Source organism: Callospermophilus lateralis, chromosome 2 (assembly GCF_048772815.1).
Source record: "Callospermophilus lateralis isolate mCalLat2 chromosome 2, mCalLat2.hap1, whole genome shotgun sequence".
NCBI lineage: Eukaryota > Metazoa > Chordata > Mammalia > Rodentia > Sciuridae > Callospermophilus > Callospermophilus lateralis.
The window spans coordinates 82,494,120-82,513,480 of NC_135306.1; the positions used below are offsets into that span (position 1 = coordinate 82,494,120).

At 39.1% G+C, this 19,361-nt stretch overlaps 1 protein-coding gene across 3 annotated transcripts in view; it reads right to left on the bottom strand.

The window, feature by feature from the left end:
• LOC143392528 (solute carrier family 28 member 3-like) overlaps window positions 1-19,361 on the bottom strand; it is a 109,329-nt gene that overhangs the window by 25,108 nt on the left and 64,860 nt on the right. For all 3 annotated transcript variants that reach the window (XM_076846125.2, XM_076846126.2, XM_076846128.2), the window contains exons 3-6: window positions 9,015-9,107; window positions 6,394-6,482; window positions 4,319-4,410; window positions 2,153-2,342 (exon numbers count right to left, since the gene is read on the bottom strand). In XM_076846125.2, the coding sequence (XP_076702240.2) occupies window positions 2,153-2,342; window positions 4,319-4,410; window positions 6,394-6,482; window positions 9,015-9,107 (464 nt within the window). The remainder of the gene's footprint in view (window positions 1-2,152; window positions 2,343-4,318; window positions 4,411-6,393; window positions 6,483-9,014; window positions 9,108-19,361) is intronic.

The window sequence follows — 19,361 nt, forward strand, 5'->3', positions numbered from 1 at the left end:
AGCTACACTTTCACATGTTGTAGCAGAGTCTTTTTGGTTGTGGCTAAATGGCAAATAGCCCCAAAATTAAACAATGTGCCCCCCTCATTCTGCAACTCAGGCCCTTTACCAGCTCACAGATACACAAAGGGATCAGAGAGAAGAAAGGACATTTGGAGAGGAAGGTCTGGCTATTACTTTATTTTTTATTTTTAAAGAGAGAGTGAGAGAGGGAGAGAGAGAGAGAAAGAATTTTAATATTTATTTTCTAGTTATCGGCAGACACAACATCTTTGTTTGTATGTGGTGCTGAGGATTGAACCTGGGTCGAATGTATGCCAGGCGAGCTCGCTACCGCTTGAGCCACATCCCCAGCCCTCTGGCTATTTCTTTAAAATAGCTATCTGGATTCTCTCTACCTTGTCTTTGGGGATAGGTAAGATGTTAGCTTTGTCCCTTTAATGGAGAATTTGAAAGGTGTCCTCTGCAGCTTGGGGGCCTCAATAGAGCTAAATTGGATACTAGGCTGGGTTCTGACTCTCTGGGGAGTCTAATGGGCATGCCAAGGATGATTCATTGCTTTGATGGCAGAACCAGAAAGGCTGTTTGCTATGTTGTGACTGCACAATCCTGATTTATTAGGCCAAGGATGTATGAAGTTTCTTGTTAGAATCCTTGGGGGGTCTCTATGTTGAGAGAAGTCCTGGGAAAAACTCAGTAGGGCCACCTGGAAGGAGAGGAGAGCCTATAAAGAAAAGTCGAAGGAAAAGCCTATCGTGGTCCCTGAAGGAAGTGGGTCCTAGAGGAGAGTGGGCTTTGGCAATTCATAAGGCCCTTCCTCCAGGGAGGAGGGTCTCCTGCCCAGAGCAGGAAGCCACCTGCCTGAGTTGGAACTGTCCTGGCCTTGATCCCTAGATTTGAGGTTGGTAGAGAAGCAGAAAACAAGGAGAAAAGAGAAACACAAGCCAAATCTGGGATGGTAAGATAGAATCTTGGCTGCGTTCCTAGTTTTCATTATTGTATGGGCTGGGACAGCTTTATATTAAAAATACTTCTGGGGTTGGGATTGTGGCTTAGCGGTAGAGTGCTCGCCTGGCATGTGCAAGGCCCTGGGTTCAATCCTCAGAACCACGTAAAAATAAGTAAATTAAAAAAGAAAGTATTGTGTCCAACTACAACTAAAACATAAATATTAAAAAAATACTTCTGTAACCATTGGATTATTAACTAAGAGTGGGCAAAAGGGTCATGAGGTTTTGGCACTTAATACAAAATATGGGATAGATAGTTCCCATTGAATAAAATGGAAAGAATGATGGATGAAAACATTGTTGTATTTTGGTTGCAATCTGTAGGTCATGATTTTAATATGTTGGTTAGACAAAAAGTCAGAAGCTAGTTGTCCTTGATATCAAGGCAATTTTTAAAACCCCAATTTTTAGGTAGCAAAAGCCAATGAAAGACATTAGAGAAAATGAAAGCCTAATTGAAAAATTATTGGAAGTGTAATAAGGAAATGTAAATAGAGAGATACCAGTTGACCTAAATTAACCAGAAATAGATTAAAAAAGAAAGGTTTATGCTTATCATAACATTTACAGTAGCATAAAATTTATGGATGTTGTAGTGCATGCCTATGAAAAGTGCTAGGAAGACCTAATGCCATTGGTGCAATGACTAAAACCTGTGCTATCTTATACTCTTTTTTTTTTTTTTTTTTTTTTTTTAAAATTTTTTTTTTTTTTTTTTTTAAATTAATTTTTATTGTAGGTTGTTCAAAACATTACATAGTTCTTGATATATCATATTTCACACTTTGATTCAAGTGTATCTTATACTCTTAACTACTTTTGATATGTAGGTTTCTCTAATGCAGTACTTGGAAGATTATTAAGTTAAGGTTTTTTGGGCCACATTTTATCATTCAGTATAACTTGAAATTAAGGCTACTGATTGTAGGGATGCTTGAACACATTTCAAATGAGTTATCACCTCATCTAGGCCTTGATTTCCTATTTGTAAAATGAAGGCATCGTAATGGATTGCTCCCAAGGTTTGTTTCTAGCTTCAATATCCCATAAATGAGGAAGCAATTTTAGAACAAATTTTTGGAACTGTGTTGGAAAAGAATAATATCTCTCTCAATTGCAATAAGAGAAGCAATTGCATTTACCACTTCAGCCAGAACCAGTGGCTGTTCAGCAGCATTCTGCCTGGGGATATGATCTCATCAATTCGATGTTCATATTTGGCCATCAAGTGATCCCAGACAACGAAAAAGATGGCAGCCACGGTGATCCCAAAAAGAGGAAGCGCTCTCTGAAAATTCAGCACACAGGCTGCAATCACCAAAGCCAGGTAACCTGTCCAGGAGGCAAACACAGACTATGACCATTTCTGAAGCCGGCTGGGCCCCAGCCTCCAGCCTTAATCTGGCGAAGGGGAGGTTTAATCAAGAACCCATTGAATGCAGGGTGCTTTAACATGGGTACTGGCTCCTCTGGGGGAGGTTATTATTAACTTATTTATTTCAAAACAAATCCCTACTATTCGCAGCATGAAGACTAGGAGGAAATGTGGCAGGGGCTTCCTCTTCCCTTTTGCCCTTCTACCTGTCCCTAATCCTTTGGCTAAAGAGAAGCTCTACCTAGATGTGAACCAACTCCCTCAATGAAGAGGACTGTCCAGACTGCAGCCTCACTGCTTCCTTCCCTCCCACAAAACCCCCTGGTGCCCAGAAACCAAGAAAGACACAACCTTGAGGACCTAGGCCTTCTGGTTTCCTCAGGGCTGGCCTTGGATAAACCTGATTTCTTTCTGCCAACACTCATCTCTCGGATATTAGTACCCAGTGAGGGGCAGCCCAGATACTTGATTCTGGTCATAGAAAGGGTATTATTTATTTTCTTACAGACTTTAATTCTTGAATCCGGATGCTCAAAGATTTAGCTTTTCTCTTTTTACTCCCCCCCCCGCCCGGCCCCCATTCTGATTCAGTAGGTGAGCTACTATCAGAAAAAGTTTAAGTATTAAAGCAACACTGGACAGAGAGGTATTGGTTTTCTAGGTCTGCAGCTTAGAATTGGCCTAAGCTTGAGTAGGGAAATAAACCTACCAACAATCTCTAAGTGCTACAGTATTTCTAAGGAAAAGAGTGGGAGCAATGACTAGAGCAGGCTTTTGAAGAAGCAGATTCTCAGATGAGAATAAGGTTCCTGTTTTTAAAGGTCAGCAAGCTACAGTCTGCTGGTCTGCTCCTTGTTTTGTAGGTGGCAAGTACAAATACATTGTTTGCTTGTGTTTGTAGTCTATACATAAAGTTTTATTGAAACAGAGCTATGTTTGTTTAAATATTGTCTGCCTGTTTTTATTTAAAAAAATTTTTTTAACCACAATGGCAGAGTTGCATTGTTTTGATAGTATGTATAATATATCACCAAGCCTAAAGTACAACCTGCTACAGGGAAAGATTATCAACTTTGCTGTTTCTTGTTTCAGCTGAAAACCAGTGACACTTGTGACACTGGTGGTACAGCAATCTTGGATTAATGTCTGTAGATTTGAGTGGGATCATTTACATTTTGTAGACAGAGTGTTCTTATTTATTTATTTATTTATTTGTACTTGGAATTGAACCCAGGGTGCTCTACTCCTGAGCTATACCCCCAGCATTTTTACTTTTTATTTTGAGCCTTGCTTAACCTTGTTATCTTGCTTGCTAGAATTGCTGGTGTGTGCCACTGCCCCAGCAGGAGTGTTCTTTAAAATGGGATATGAAGGGAGTAAAAGCAGGAGATATTCTGGTTCTGCCTTCAGGCAAGAGGAGTGGGCTAGTTGGCTCTAGGCTCTACATCCTGTATTCACGTGCTGCAAGTAGGTTTTTGTTTTGTGACCATCACTGTGTCTGCCAGTTACTCAAGTTTTTCCAGATTTGCATTAACCAATGCACCTCTCCAAATCCATATCACAATGACAAAATCTTTGTGAGCCCCCAGAGCAGGGTAGGTGCTAAAGTTTGAATGTTTTCCCTAAAGTTAACAACTTAATGCCCAAATTTTTATGTTAATAGTTAGGATTAGATGAAGTCTGATGGTGGGGCCCCCACGTGACATTAGTGGTTTTACAAAAAGAACAGAGAACCAGTCTAGCATGCATACTCTGTGTCAAATTAGGATTCCTTTTGCCACATTATGGTGCACAAAGAAGGTCCTTGCCAATGTTAGCACCTTGACATTGGACTTCCAAGCCTCTGGAACTGTGAGCTAAATACACCTCTATTCTTTATAAATTACCTATTCTATTGTATAAAATGGTATTTCTATTGCTTCTTGGTATTTACCTGCCAGTAAACTGCCCCAAATGATGTATCGAATAGTGGTTTTGTGTTTTTTATAAAAATCATAAACTGTATCGTACTTCCTTTCCAAATACCTGGAACACAAAAGCAAAAAGGCAGGGAGAAGTAAGCATGAAATAAACTGTGATGCTAAGGCTAGATTAATCTTTATAAAGCAAGCAAGAAAACAATAAACATTCACAAGGCATATGTCTTACAAAATAGAAATGGGAAATTTATTTCATTTTAGATGAAAATCAGCCATGGGTTGGATTAATCTTCACAGAATTGAGTGTGCCAAACCCTGAGGAATTAGATGTAGAAAACATGTTCCTGGGAACAAAGCAGGGAAGATGAGTAACTAACTAAAAGCTGAGATACCCCATATTTCACTGCAGAATTGTCGCCACCACAGTAACATATATTCATGAAAACTCTGTGCAACTTAATCTTGTACCAAAGACAATTAGTAATAAATCATTTGTAAGTAATAGCAGCACAATTTCTTTTAAAAGCTTCATGTAACAATTGTACCACACTTTTTTTGCAAAAAATTTTCACATAAAATCTGAAGATTATGTGGTGAAATATGGTAAATCATGAGAGTCCTTCTGAATAGGAAGTATCAGAATAGATCAGTCATAATGATGGGTATTATTGCATGTTACTCTCATTGTTATGTATGTGTAAATATGAGTACTGAGCATTAGAAATGCTCTGGAAGATCTTGGGTGAATAAAAGTAGAATAAAGACCATGTTTTTCATGATCTATTTTAGGAAAAGCTAATAATATCCACCCTCAGTTGTGGATATGGTGTTTTTTTTTTAAAAAAGAATCAGTGACAGAGAGTGACATTTAATAGGGTACATCTGTCTGTTGTAGGTTGACTTTATTTTTAATTGTAGGGGATGTGTGTTATTCATTATAGAAACCTGACTCACAGAGCAGAGTGGTTGAAGAAACACACTTAGGTTATTTGGTTTATCTAGGTTGAACAATTTCCAAATGCCTGGTGGTTATTTCAGTACCAATAACACAGTGAAACCTGAGTATATCTGACCATGAGAATTTCTCAGCCCCTTCTGGGTCAAAAAATCATTAAGTAAAATAAAGGATGAAATTCAGCTCAGTTTTTAGTGGTTAATATTCTTGATGGTTTATATGTGACAAGACTTCCCAACCCTAATTCTGATTCCATAATACCTTCGTATATATAAAAATCATATTCCTCAAATCCAGCAAGGTGGCACATCCCTGTAATTCCAGCAACTCAGGAGACTGAGACAAGAGGATCATAAGTTTGAGACCCGTCTCAGTAACTTAGGGAGACACTCAGCAACTTAGCAAGACAATTTTTCAAAATAAACAATTAAAAGGGATGGGATGTAGCTCATGGTAAATTGCCCCTGGGTTTAAATCCCAATATAGGGAAAAAAGTATTCTTTCCAAGATATAGAATTTTAAATCAAATTTATGTGGGATTTCTAAAATGGATAAATATTGTAGTGTTATAATAAGAGTACCAGACAATCTTAGACTAGGGATCCAAGGCTGAAATTCCAAGTTAGTTCTGTTTTTCTCTGGCTTATTGACCTTAGGTAGGTCACTTCTCTGAGCATTTTTCCTGGTCCCAAATTTAAAGGTAATAATCTTGCCTCTCCTACATTATGGTAGGAAACTTGGGATACAAGGTAAGAGCAACAGTTTGTTGAGATTTAAAGTGAATTGAGTTTTGAGAAATCGATTGTTATTGATTGACATTGAGAAGATAAATTAACTACTTTTGTATGGACTAGAGCGATTAGTTGGTAATTTGCACCTTTAATTAGAAGACTGTCCTGGGTGAATTTAAATCTAGATATTGGGTTCCCAGAACATCAGCCCTCTGAATTGACTACATTGATCCTCCTAGAGCTCCATTAATTTTTCTGAAAATGGTGTTGGGTGGGTGGAGATGGGAGTGGTGACAGTTTCTAATAAATCATAACAAGTGTTAAAATTTAGAAGGGGATAAAACAAAGGGACTTATTCAAATAGGAGCCCAGGCATCATTATTCCCTGGTTTAAACGCTCTACCCTTTCTGATGTGTGTCCTGGTCATCCTCCATGTCTTCTCCTTCTTCTTTCCTTAGAGAATCCTGCTCAATGTTGACCAGCTCTTCACCCTGGAAATCATTAGAGCTGAGATGAAATAAAAAAAAAAATACTAGGCATTATGGACTGTGTCTCCTTTGCTCAGAATTGTGACCAGAATTTCCAATAGGTCTTTTTAAATTGTTATGCAAGAAAATGGCTCCTATTATCTACTGCATAGACATTTTTTCCTCCTATAATTATGAAAAATTCAGGATCACACTTATCTCTCCCTTTCCTCCCAGAGGAGCCGTTGGCATTCTTTCTTTATGGGAACAGGCTCATCTTTCTGCTTTTTCTCCTGTCTCTACTGTAATTATTCAACATCAGTTCTGTTTTCAGGCAAGTGTTAAATGAAGTTTAATATTAGAGGCTGCATAAATCTCCCTTTATACTGTACCAGCTCCAGTTTCCAAAGGACTGAGACCAAAACTACTTTTATTTTTCTGGCAAGCTCACTGCTTGGTCTGCAGAGGTGAATCCTAGCTCAGCATCTTCAAGAGATGACAAACCAATGTTCCTTTGGGACATAACATCCTTGTATCATTTGGGTTGAAGGTGAATATTAATATTTCCCTTACCCAGCAAGGCCTGCTCTAATTAATGGAATGTAGTATATATTTGAGCCATCTTTCATGGATTCTCTTTCTAGGTACAGTCTGAGCTCTCAAATATCCACAAACCATCTTATTCCCAGGAAGGCACAGAAGGTTTTTTCCCCTTTCCCATTCTGCAATAATGTCTCATCTGATAGATCTGGCTGTTGTAACCAGCAGCATGGAAGCTTGCAGTGAGGGGTATACAGATGTGGAAACCATTTTGAACATGCACCAAGAGATAGAGTGTCAAATTTCAGCTTTTGTCATGTGTTATAACCATTGTGGCCTCTGATTCTCTGTACTTTATATTATAAATTGTTAGCATGCTTCTGAAAAGAAAGAATCTTCAAAGATCACATAGCCCTGCTGGGCGAGGTGATCCAAACCTATAATCCCAGTGACCTTGGAGGCTAGTCCAGGATCACAAGTTCAAGGCAGACCTGGGTAACTTAAACCCTGTCTCAAAATTAAAAACAAAAACAAAACAAAAAACAAAACGGAATGAGGTTGCAGCTTAGTGGTAGAGTATCTCTGGGTTCAGGCCCCAGGACTAAAAAGAAAGAAAGAAAAAGGTCCCATCAGTCCTCTAATGCCAAATTCTGCTATACTTCTGATTCAGATTACCTCATTTTCTGGGATGGCTAACAATTGTCAGATGGTTGTTATTTTCTTGCAGTGACAGTGTCCCAAGTTATCTACTCTTTATGCAAAGCCCAGCATTAGTATCCTTTTCTCTTTTTTCAATACTTTCTTATCTTTTTAAAAACACAACACCAAAACCCCCTTGACCCCTACAATCATAGGGCATCTGCCCTGCACCTTCTGTACCTGCAAAGAGTTGTCCCTTCCCTGTCTGGTCACTGCAGAGGGTTGCCTTTACTTTTCATGACCACTTGCCTACTTCCTGTTCACTGCAGAACCACTGTGATTATGTTTCTACTGACCAGCTTCTGCCAAAGTCAAACAGGGCCCACTTTGCCAAATCTAGTAGCTATTCCTAGTCTTCGCTTTTCTAATTATAGTTGTAAAATAGATAAATAAATTTTTTTTAAAGTAGACTTTTTAGAGTAGTTTTAGGTTTATGGCAAAACTGAGATGAAAGTACAGAGATTTCCCATATATCCTCACACAGCTTCCAGACTATAACATCCTGCACCACAAGTGTATATTTGTTACAACTAATGAAGCAGCATTGACACATCGTTGTCACCCAAAGTCCACAGTTTACATTTAAATTCATTTTTAGCGTTGTGCAACTAACATATACTCACCATGGTAGCTTCATGCAGAATCGCTTCATTGCCCTAAAAATGCTCCTATTCATCCTGCTCTCCTCCCCAACTCCTATAAACCATTAATCTTTTTACTCTCTCCATAGTTTTGCCTTTTCTAGAATGCCTTATATTTGGGATGGTATAGTATGTAGCCATTTCAGATTGGCTTTCTTCACTCAGTAACATGCATTTAAGATCCCTCCAGTTCTCTTCATAGTTTGATAGTTTTTTTCTGGTGCTGAAAAACATTTTGTTGTCTCAATGCACCACATTTATTTATCCTTTCCTACTAAAGGACGTCTGCTTCCAAGTTTCGGCAATTATGAATAAAACTGTTATAAATGTCTGTGTGCAAGTTTTTATGTGGACTTAAGTAGTTTTCTTTTTTGTTTATGGAAGAATAATTAGTGGCACAAATACTTTTTACAATGTTTTACATTGCTACCTAATAAAAGGAATAGTATAATATTAGTATAGATGACACATGAATGTGACTTTTTTTTTTTGCCATAAAAACATTCTAAGTTCCAATATGCATTGATTATTTTTTTCCTTGGATTTGTTCTCTAAATTTTATTGCTGGGGATAGAACCCAGGATCTCAAGTATGCTAGGCAAGCATTCTACGACTAAGCTGCATCCCCAGCTCTGTTACCATGGTGATGAGTCCCTCAACCACCATCCAGCTCTACCTGTTTGGTGTTTCCTTGTTCCCGGCTTTGTACAACTCGACTCCTAATTGAGCTGTTTCCGGATATATCCTGGTTTTCAAGAAGTTCTTCATTCTAAAAAAAAGGTACAGAGTACAAAAATAAAATGTCAAAGATCCAACACAAATATTGTTCCATAAATGACACCTAGAAGAATTCTGAAGGATGAGATGTGGAAAGATTTGGTGTTCGGATGAAGCATCTGATTTAAGAAATTGCGCCTGAATCAGGCTCAAAAACACAGGTGATTTTTGTTTTGTTTTGTTCTGATAGGAAAGATCTGTGTGTTCCAGGTTGAAGAAAAGGAAGAAGGACAAGTGCTCTCATTTAGGACAGATAATGTCCTAATGAGCAGAGCTGGACTGGGGACGGGGTGGGGGGCAGGTTTCCACTCTCTACCACCCACATTACACAGGCTTTGGACTTACAAAGGGAAATAAGATGTGGTAAACCACAGGCCAAATAATTTTATTCTTAGTTGTTGGATTTACGGGATGCTAATGTTTTGTGTGGTTTAAAGTAATGGCTGGGAATTGTTAGAATTTTAATTCTTGTGTAAGGGTCCGGCGAAGCATCGGAGGGAGAGACCACAAGAGACCGGCTCCATGCAATTGGCAGAAGGGGTTTTATTGATTCAGCATGCTGAGGCTCCAGGCTCACTCAGGAAGATAGAGCAGCCCAGAGCCCCGAGCAGAGGTCAGGCAGAGCTTAAGTACACTTTTTGGAGGGGGCGGGGGGCTTTGCATACATCAGAACAAATCATCATGAGGCGTGGGAAAATTGAACAACAACTCTGAGTCATGATTAGTACATTCATTGGCGGGAATAGATTGGACAGGGGTGAGTGGTCACTTCTAAGCGGGGTGCACATTTAAACTAATTGGTTTTAGGTCCTGCGATACCTACGTGCCAGCTTCACAGAACCCTAGGTTATTAGACAACCAGAGGAGTCAGTGAGAATATTTACTGGGCAGTTCGGGTATTGTCCTAACAGCTACAGAGATTACAGTTTCCGGGGGTAGCAGAGGAATTGTAACAATACTTGGTCTTTTACTTTTTAACTCAAGCCTTGCAGTTAGAAACTTCACAATGTCCGGTCTTTTACACTTTAACTCGGGCTCTGTGGCTTAGAGTCAGCTTAAAAATTTTACCTTTACACTTGTTAACTTTGCCTTTAGTGGAGACCCAGAAAAAAGGCAATCTTACTCTTTTTTCATGTATCCATTTATAAAAATACCTTTAATAAACTAATATATATTACTTTTTGGAATTCAAGAATACTTGAATTTATTTTTAGCAGCTGATATTTTAGCACTTTAACTTTTCCAATTAATCAGAAGTCTCCTCTAACACATTTATGAAGATTAACCCTGTTTATGTTAAACCTAATTTACTCACTTTTAACTGTTAACTTTGGGCTACCCATGAAAACCAAGATATCAGACAAGTGGAGTTAATAGTATAAGCCATCTTTTCTGCTGAGGAAAAATCCTAGAAGCAATGGATATTACATCCTGAACATTTTATAGAAACCAACACTCTATTAACTGCCTGACCATCTACAGAAATTTATGGGTTGAATTGAACATTTTTTTAAAACTATTTTTGAAATTATACATGACAGTAGAATGTATTTTGACATATCCTATATACATAGAGTATAACTTTCCATGTTTGTGGTTGTACATGATGTGGAGTTACACTGGTCATGTATTCATATAAGAACATAGGAAAGTTATGTCCAATTCATTCCACTATCTTTCTTATTCTCATACCCCTGCCCCCTTATTCCACTTGTCTAATCCAGTGAACTTCTATTCTTCCCTCCCCCTGCTGCTTATTGTGAGTTAGCATTCCCATGCCAGAGAGAACTTCAGCCTTTGTTTTTTGGGGATTGGCTTATTTCACTTAGCAGGATAGTCTCCATTTCCATCCACTTACTGTCAAATGCCATAATTTCATTCTTTATGGCTGATTAACATTCCATTAGGTATATTTATCACATTTGCTTAATTTATTCATCTGTTGAAGGGTTCCTAGGTTTGTTCCATAGCTTAGCTATTGTGAATTGAGCTGCTATAAACATTGATGTGGCTATATCACTATCATTTGCTAATTTTAAATTCTTTGGGCATATGCTGAGGAGTGGGATAACAGAGTCAAATTGTGGTTTCATTCTAAATTTTCTTAGGAATCTCCATACTGCTTTCCAGAGGGGTTGCACTAGTTTGCAGTCCCACCAGCAATGTATGAGTGTGCCTTTTCCTCCCACATCCTCACCAATATTTATTGTTACATGTATTCTTGATAATTGCCATTCTAACTGGAGTGAGATGAAATCTCAGTGTAGTTTAGTTGCATTTCTCTAATTGCTAGAGATGTTGAATATTTTTTCATATATTTATTGAAACCATTTGTCTTTTTTCAGTGAAATACCTGTTCAGTTCCTTTGCCCATTTATTGTTTGACTTATTGGTTTTTTGGTGTTAAGTTTTTTGAGTTCTTTATATATCCTGGAGACTAATGCTCTATCTGAGCTTCAGGGGGCAAAGATTTTCTCCCTTCTATAGGCTCTCTCTTCACATTCTTGATTGTTTCCTTTGTTGTGAAAAAGCTTTTTAGTTTGATCCCACCGCATTTATTGATTCCTGATTTTACTTCTTGTGCTTTAGGACTCTTTTTGAGAAATTCATTTCCTAAGCCAACATGGATGGATATTTGGGCCTACTTTTTCTTCTAGTGGGTACAAGGTCTCTGGCTAAATTCCCATGTTCTTGATACACTTTGAGTTAAGTTTTGTGCAGGTTGAGAGATAGGGATCTAATTTTGTTTTTGCTACATATGGATTTCCAGTTTCTCCAACACCCTTTGTTGGAGAGGCTACTTTTCTCCAATGTACATTTGTATGTCTAATATGAGATAACTGTATTTATGTAGGTTTGTCTCTGTGATTCTATTCTGTATCATTGGTCTTTGTGTCTGTTTTGGTGCCAATACCATGCTGTTTTTGTTCATATAGCTCTGTAGTATAGTTTAAGGTCTGGTATTGTGATCCTTCCTGTATCACTTTTCTTGCTAAGGATTGCTTTGGCTATTCTGGGCCTTATATTTTGCCAACTGAATTTCATGACTGCCTTTTCTATGTCTATGAAGAATGTCATTGGGATTTTAATAAATCTGTATGGTGCTTTTGGTAGTAAGGCCATTTTGACAGTATTAATTCTGCTTATCCAAGAACATGGGAAATTTGTCCATCTTCTAAGGTCTTCTTCAATTTCTTTCTTTAGTGTTCTGTAGTTTTCATTATAAAAGTCTTTCACCTGTTTTGTTAGATTGATTTACAAATATTCTCTTTGAGGCTTGGACTTTTTTTTTTTTTTTAAGATTTTAAGTCATATGAACCAAAAGGCATTTGCATCTATTTTTTTAAAATAAAATTTAATTTATGAGTGCTCATTCATCTATATGTCAATTTTGGTACCATATAAATGATATATAGACAAAGACACATATATGGACACACATACAATACATAGGTTTTTATATACATAAAAATACATTTTTATATAGAGAAAACAATGATTTTGAGCTTTCTCTTGAGTAATTGACCTCTGAATAATGACAGTGGGAAAAATAGAGTGAAGAAGAACCTCTCTAATTAGATAAAACAAGACTATCCAACTGTTTCCTAAAAGTCTCACCTTTGGACATTGATGCATTGAGGGCCAAGCCTTCAACATATGAACTTTTCAGGGATATTCCAGGTCCAAACCATCACATCTTATAAATGCTTAACAAAATATATTAATGTAGGTGCACAGGATTCTAATGTGAATTCACCACAAAACCTTGAGCAAAACCATGAGCTCAAAAAATACAGAAATTTTAAAAAATATGACATGGTCATATTACTCTAGTAAAGGAGCATGTGGAACATGGAGTGCAATTTTGGATCAGATTAGAGTCAGTCCAGATATTTAAAGACTGTAGGAGTCTGTGAAATATTCAGATAAAAGTTCTCAAGGTAAAGAAGATTTGAACATGTGGCATTGTTCCATTTTCCTTCCTTATGCCCAACTAAAGAGACTAGGAAAAACCACAGGAATATGGGCACCCCTGATATTCCTGAGTCCCTCGGAATTCCTTAGAGCTGACCTGTCAAGCTCTCTTGGAGAGGTGACCCCTACAGCTTGGGGCAATGACTGCATTGTCCCAAGGCAGAATGCAGACCTCTTAAGCCTCCTCATATGACCTATGACCTGGTCTAGCTGGCCTTTCCAGATCCCTTCCTTCTATTTCTTCTGTTCTCTAGCATTAAGGAGAAATCTAGCAGAATCTCAGAGTTTAAGAACAGATAAAAGAACCATTTATGTCCCACAGCAGCTTGGATTTAAATGTGATACCTTTTCCCCTACGCTGGTCTCAAAATGACTTGGGCCCCTGCTCATGGGGCTTCCATTTTAGATGGGCATCGGGGAGTTAAAGAATAGGGAAAACTGCCATTTTGAGCATAGGAGGCAAAAATCTCATATTCTGGACACTCTTGATCATTTTTTCCTTTTGTAAACCATCAGGGCAAGTCAGCCAGAACAGAGACAGATAGTGGTTGATACCTCTGAAGGCTGTTGGGGTCAGACTCAGGACATGAGACCTTCACACAGCACCAGGGATCAGCTGCCTTCATTTGTCTCAAGCCCACCTCTGTCCCCCACACCAACTTTCTCCCACAGAAAAGAAACTGAAGCAAGTCAGAACCAACATTCCCAACACCTGAGTGAAGGGAGACCAGGCCCGCCGACCCAGCAAGCATGTCACCTGAATCTTAAGTCTGACAGCCATGCTAGTCACTTTTTTTAAGTGGCTGGTGTTTAGAGAGAATTTGTCCACTAACGAAAAAAGCACAGAGAAGACAAATGAGAGATCTCGCGTCCATATTACTTCCCCTTTCATAGATTCCCTATACCCTGCAGGCTACAGGCCTCACCAGTTTCCTTCTGGGCTCTTGTCTTGAAAATTTGCAGAATAAAATCCATGGACAATGGCAAAAGGGAAGAGTGAACAGAGTACCAAGAATCAGAGGTTGAGAACAGATTTTCAGAAAAGGCTGAATGAAGAAAGCAACCAGAAAAGAATTGAGGTAACTGAAGATAACCAATAACCAATGATAGCTGATGGATACTGGTGAGAACCAGGTGGAAACACCAAATGTCATGGAGCTGGGGCCTTCTGAGAAACTAAGGCACCACAAAGAGCCCCTCTTCGAACCCCGATTCTTACACTCAAGTCAGAACGATTCCAGACATGTTGCTCAGAGTGACAGAATGAGCTTATTGTAGGGACAGAAAAAGGGAAAGGGGACAAGGGAGGGAGTGGGTCTTCAGAGAGGAGAGGGACAATGTACCTCTCCTGCACTCCAGTTTTATTAGAGATCCTTGAGAAGTTTCCAGAGTCCAGCCTGGGTCCACCTCTTGACTTTTGACCAACAGCAGGGTGACATCAGACTTTCAAGTCCCCACTGCCATGGCAACTCTAGGTCACCTTGGCTCATGCTGATCAGTTCTTACAGATTTTGTATTTAGGAGGGACTATCCTTATCTCTGGAGTTTCGGGATCTGATTACAAAAGTCTCCTGGGTTTCTCCCATTGACATTAATCTTGCATATAATTTTTCTCCGCAGATAACAGGTAGTTTGCTAAGGAATGTGACATATCCTGTCCACTTAGGCCAGTCAGGGCTGCAGGTAAATTGCTTCTTGGAAAAGAAAGGATGTCGGGGTCAGCACAGTGGGCCCATTTTATGGAATTATTCTCTTAGTCATGTGTTCTCCGTCTCATCTATCTGTACCCTAACATGATAGCAGACACTAAAAAGTCTTGTTGAATTAATGGACTATGATGGTTTTAATGTCCTGCTTCTAGAGCATGCAATACTTTTGGTTGCCTGGTATAAAATACAGTGAAAGAAAAATAAATATATTTAGTATGGGAAAGCAACAAAATGTTGTTAAGTGCCAGAGTTGACTTATAGGTACTGAGGGCCTCATTTTCCTACTCTCCTACTTTAGTCAGCTTTTTGTCATTGTCACCAAAACATCTGACCTAAACAACATAAAAGAGGAAAGATTTATTTAGGCTACAGTTTCAGAGACTTCAGTCCATGAGCCTGCGGTGAGGCAGAACATGGTGGAAAGGAGTGGCAGAAGAAAGCTGTCCACCCATGGCAGCTAAAGAGCAGAGAAAGTCAGGGAGAAGGGGGCCAGGGACAAAGTATATCCCCAAGGGTGCACTCCTGGTGACCTGCTTCCTCTAGCCATGCCCCACCTGCCTACAGGTCCCAGCCAGTAGTCCATTCAAATTATTAATCCATCAAAGTAATCCACTGATGAGGTTATAGCTGTGATGATCCAACTATTTCCTAAAAGCTTCACCTTTGGACATTGATGTACTGTGGGCCAAGCCTTCAACATATGAACTTTTCAGGGATATTCCAGGTCCAAACCATCACACCTTATGAATGCTTAAATTTTCTGGAATATCAAGTTGCCTGAGTTGCTGGGAAAATGACACAGGTCACTAAGGGATAGTACTTAGGGTCCCTAATTACATGTGTGACACTCTGTAGGTTACATCTTCCCAAGCCTCAGCTCTTTATTCCTAGGACATGGGACACTGCTTTCTATTTGGTGTTCTTAGTCCCTTCCGGAATCCCGACATTTTCTGGTTCCCTTAGGACCTTTAGTTTCTTGATGCTGATTATTACTGCCACCTGGTGACATTATCTGGAACTCCATTTGTGGAATGTGGATCTTTCCCCTTAGTTTAAAGAAGGTGGAAGGGGTATGGGGTTGTGTTCTAAGGGGACAGAGTGAGTGTTCCTATTTATAGTGAAAGGACTATCTCTGGATGAATTTTTCATTGTGTAATGGGATTATTTCTACTCCCAGCAGAGTACAGGTCTTGGCCTTTTTGAATTTTCAGGAAAAACAATATCTCCCACTTGAGCATTTACAACAGAAATAATGGGGTTATTGTGGGTGTTGATTGGTGACTGGAAAGTGACCATTAAGATACAGAATATTTTTTTTCTTCAAATCAGAGCCATGGGGCCATAATAGAGGGCTTATAATGACTTCTTAGTCCTTTGTTTCTTTCCATTTATTTAGCAATTCAGATTACCTAGGTACCTTTTCGTCCCCAACACCTACAGCCATGACTTCTCAGGGAAAAACCTATCACTCTACTGAATGGGTGAGAAAGTCGTAGGAGTTGTAGGACTCTAGGCAGTGTACAACATGCCCTGTTTAATTTCTCTACTTTTAGTTTCTAGGTGTGCTAAAGGGGATGGTCCTGGATTAGGTTCCCTTTTAAGGGCAGATCCTTGTAGCCAGGAACACATTGTGTCTGGGGTTTGTTTCTCTTTGATCTTGTTCTTTTTATGCTTCTAGAATGACTATAGGTTCATGGTGGTTATTATAGGCAGGTGGACAGGAGTCTAAAACTTTATTTTTGGTACTGGAGATTTACCACTGAGCTATAAACCCCAGCCATTTTTGTTTTTTATTTGAAGATAGGATCTTGCTAAGTTGCTGAGGCTGGCCTTGAACTTTTGATCCTTCAGGCTCAGCCTCCTGAACTGCTGGGATTACAGGCATGTAACCCTGTGCCTGGCGACAGTTACCTTTTATACTAAATTCTTCTTTTCATTGAGTTTCAAAATAATATCATAACTCATAGAAAACTAGAAACTACTAAAATTACCCCCGCTACCACCCCAGCAGTGGTATCCCCTTCCAAAGAATTTTAGCTGATACACGGATACCTAGAAAAACCTATGTTTCCAAGCTCTCCTTGAAACTAGGTTGATAAAAAGGGTACCCTAGTGGGGAAACTCAGGGAATGTTCCCTAAGGAATTGTGCTCCTGATCCCTTTTGTATTTTTCTCCATCTTGCTGCCTGATGTGTGAATGGTTCCATGCAGGCCATGGCTACAGGTCCCATCCCAGAGATGTCAGAGTGATGAGTTGGAGGAACACGGTCTCTGAAAACCTTAAGGAGCATGCTCATTACAGCTCTGCCTAACCTACCTCCTGAGATGAAACTAACTTCTCCCCAGTTACTTCTGGCTTTTGCTTTTACTTTGCCTGAATGATATAGTATTTATGTACTAGGTGATGACACTGCATTCAGCCCTCTGCATTTGATCCTCACAAAGGGTCTGTGAGGCAGATTCTGTGATCTTCACTTTTACAAATGAAGAAACTGAAGTCAAAGATAGGTCAATCATTTGACTTGGGTTGTACAGTCAGAAATAGCTGAGGAAGGATGTGAGCCCAGACTGTCTATCCTTAATCCATATGGTGCCTGTTAAAGACTGACCCTTTGGGCTTTACAAATATGGAAGGACATAGAAGTATACCTGTGGATTCAATTCCTTTTGGTTCCCTTTAAATTCAGAAAACCTGATTTGAATTCGAGATGCTAAAATGCAAGACTAGAACTGGGCTTGGTAGAGCACCCCAGGGTTTAATCCCCAGTACCGCTAAAATCCATCAATCAATAATACAAGAGTAGAAATAATAGAAGTGTTCAAAGTACCAGAAATTACAGCCTCTCTAAGCTGTGTTTCGGCTCTGGTGATCATTTCCCAAACAGAATAGCAGCCTTCCCCACACTACACACTTCAAATATCAATGGTTTGTCATTCTCTGTTCTTTCCCTCCCACTGTGCTCTGATTGTAGGACCTGGCTTCCATTTTTCAGTTCTTGTGGCCAGGACTTCATGTCACTATGCCAGGGGATCTTTTCTTCTTTCCAAGATTTGCTCTAATCAGGTAGCTCTGACTGTATGAGTGGTCATGCTAAGGAGGTGCATTCGGGCTTCCAGACCTGAGGCAAGAAATGAAAACCTCAACCAGCTAGGAGATATTCATCCTGCCCTTTTTTAGGATGTCAGTCACTTAGGTTTATGAACATGTAAATGGTCCAAAGTCAAATGTGATGCTGGTGAAGACCCCCAAGGAGTTGTTTTGAAGATTTTTAAATGATTCTGGAACCTGAGTGTGTTCTGTGATGTGTTCGATAATCTAACTTGACTGGAAGGCTTTATACTGTCAGATCAAATTTAGATTCTTAACCAAAGCTGATTATTTTATTTTCTTTCTATTAATATCTACTATTTACCAATTTCAGACTTCTCTTTATACCTTTAAAACAGTTCTAGAAGCAGTCAATATAGTATATTCTGAGAAGTAATCACTATGAATATTAAGGTCCCAATGCCTGGGACAAAAATGGGACTTTTGTTACTGGCAGCTATGCCAGGGAATCTGTCTGGATCACAGGTGGCTGATTGTTCAACTGCATACGAAATAAGCAAACAATGAAAAACGGATACTGAAATCCATGCAGTTTGATCACATGGGGGAGAATCATTTAGATTGTTTATCCACTGGTTTTACAGAAGCAGTTACAATTTACAGAAATGAAAGTCAGGAGATATACATATATAAATTAAGCTAGGCTATGTTAGCCAGAGAACATGTTCTCCCCACCCAGGGGGTAGTTTTCTAACTTTTTAGTTTCCATTCTTGATGTGAAAAAATCTGGACTGTAAGTTAAAAAGCTGGATACTCTGTCCCCTGTTCTCTGCTGAATACTATATGTCTATGCAACCCGTTGCTAGGCACAGAGGTGCTGATAACTGTTTTTGAATGAACAGAAAGATATTCCTAGAGCTTTTTGAGCTTTTGAGTAGTGGTTAAAACAATGCCTACAGTTGAGTACAGGCCAAATAGTATATGCTATGAGTTGTCTCCTCCAAAACTCTCATTGAAATTTACCTCACATTATGAGATTTCCCTTATGAGAGGTGGGACTAGGTACATCATTAAGAGGTGACTAGGTCTCTGAATTCAGAGTTTAATAATGAGTTAATGGGATTAATGAATTAATGAGTTATTTTGAGAATGAGTCAACATAAGAGCCAGTTTGATTAGATCTCTCCTGAGCTCCCTATCTCTCATCATGTGGTGCCCTGCACTGCCTCAGAACTGCCAATAAGAAGGCCATGTGCAGCCCCTTGACCTTGGACAAGAACTGAGAGCCTCAATAAACCTCTTTTCTTTATAACTTACCTAGGATATGGTATTGTGATGTTAGCAATATAGAAGAGACTAAGACAACTTTCCTTTCCCTGCTTCTCCAAGAATGTTCCCTGATGTCCAAGCTCTAAGTGCCCAAATGAAAGTGTCAGAAATACACACCCAATTTTTGTTGTTTTACTGAGCTTCTGCGAATGATCTAACCTTTCTGTAATTATTTTTCTAAACA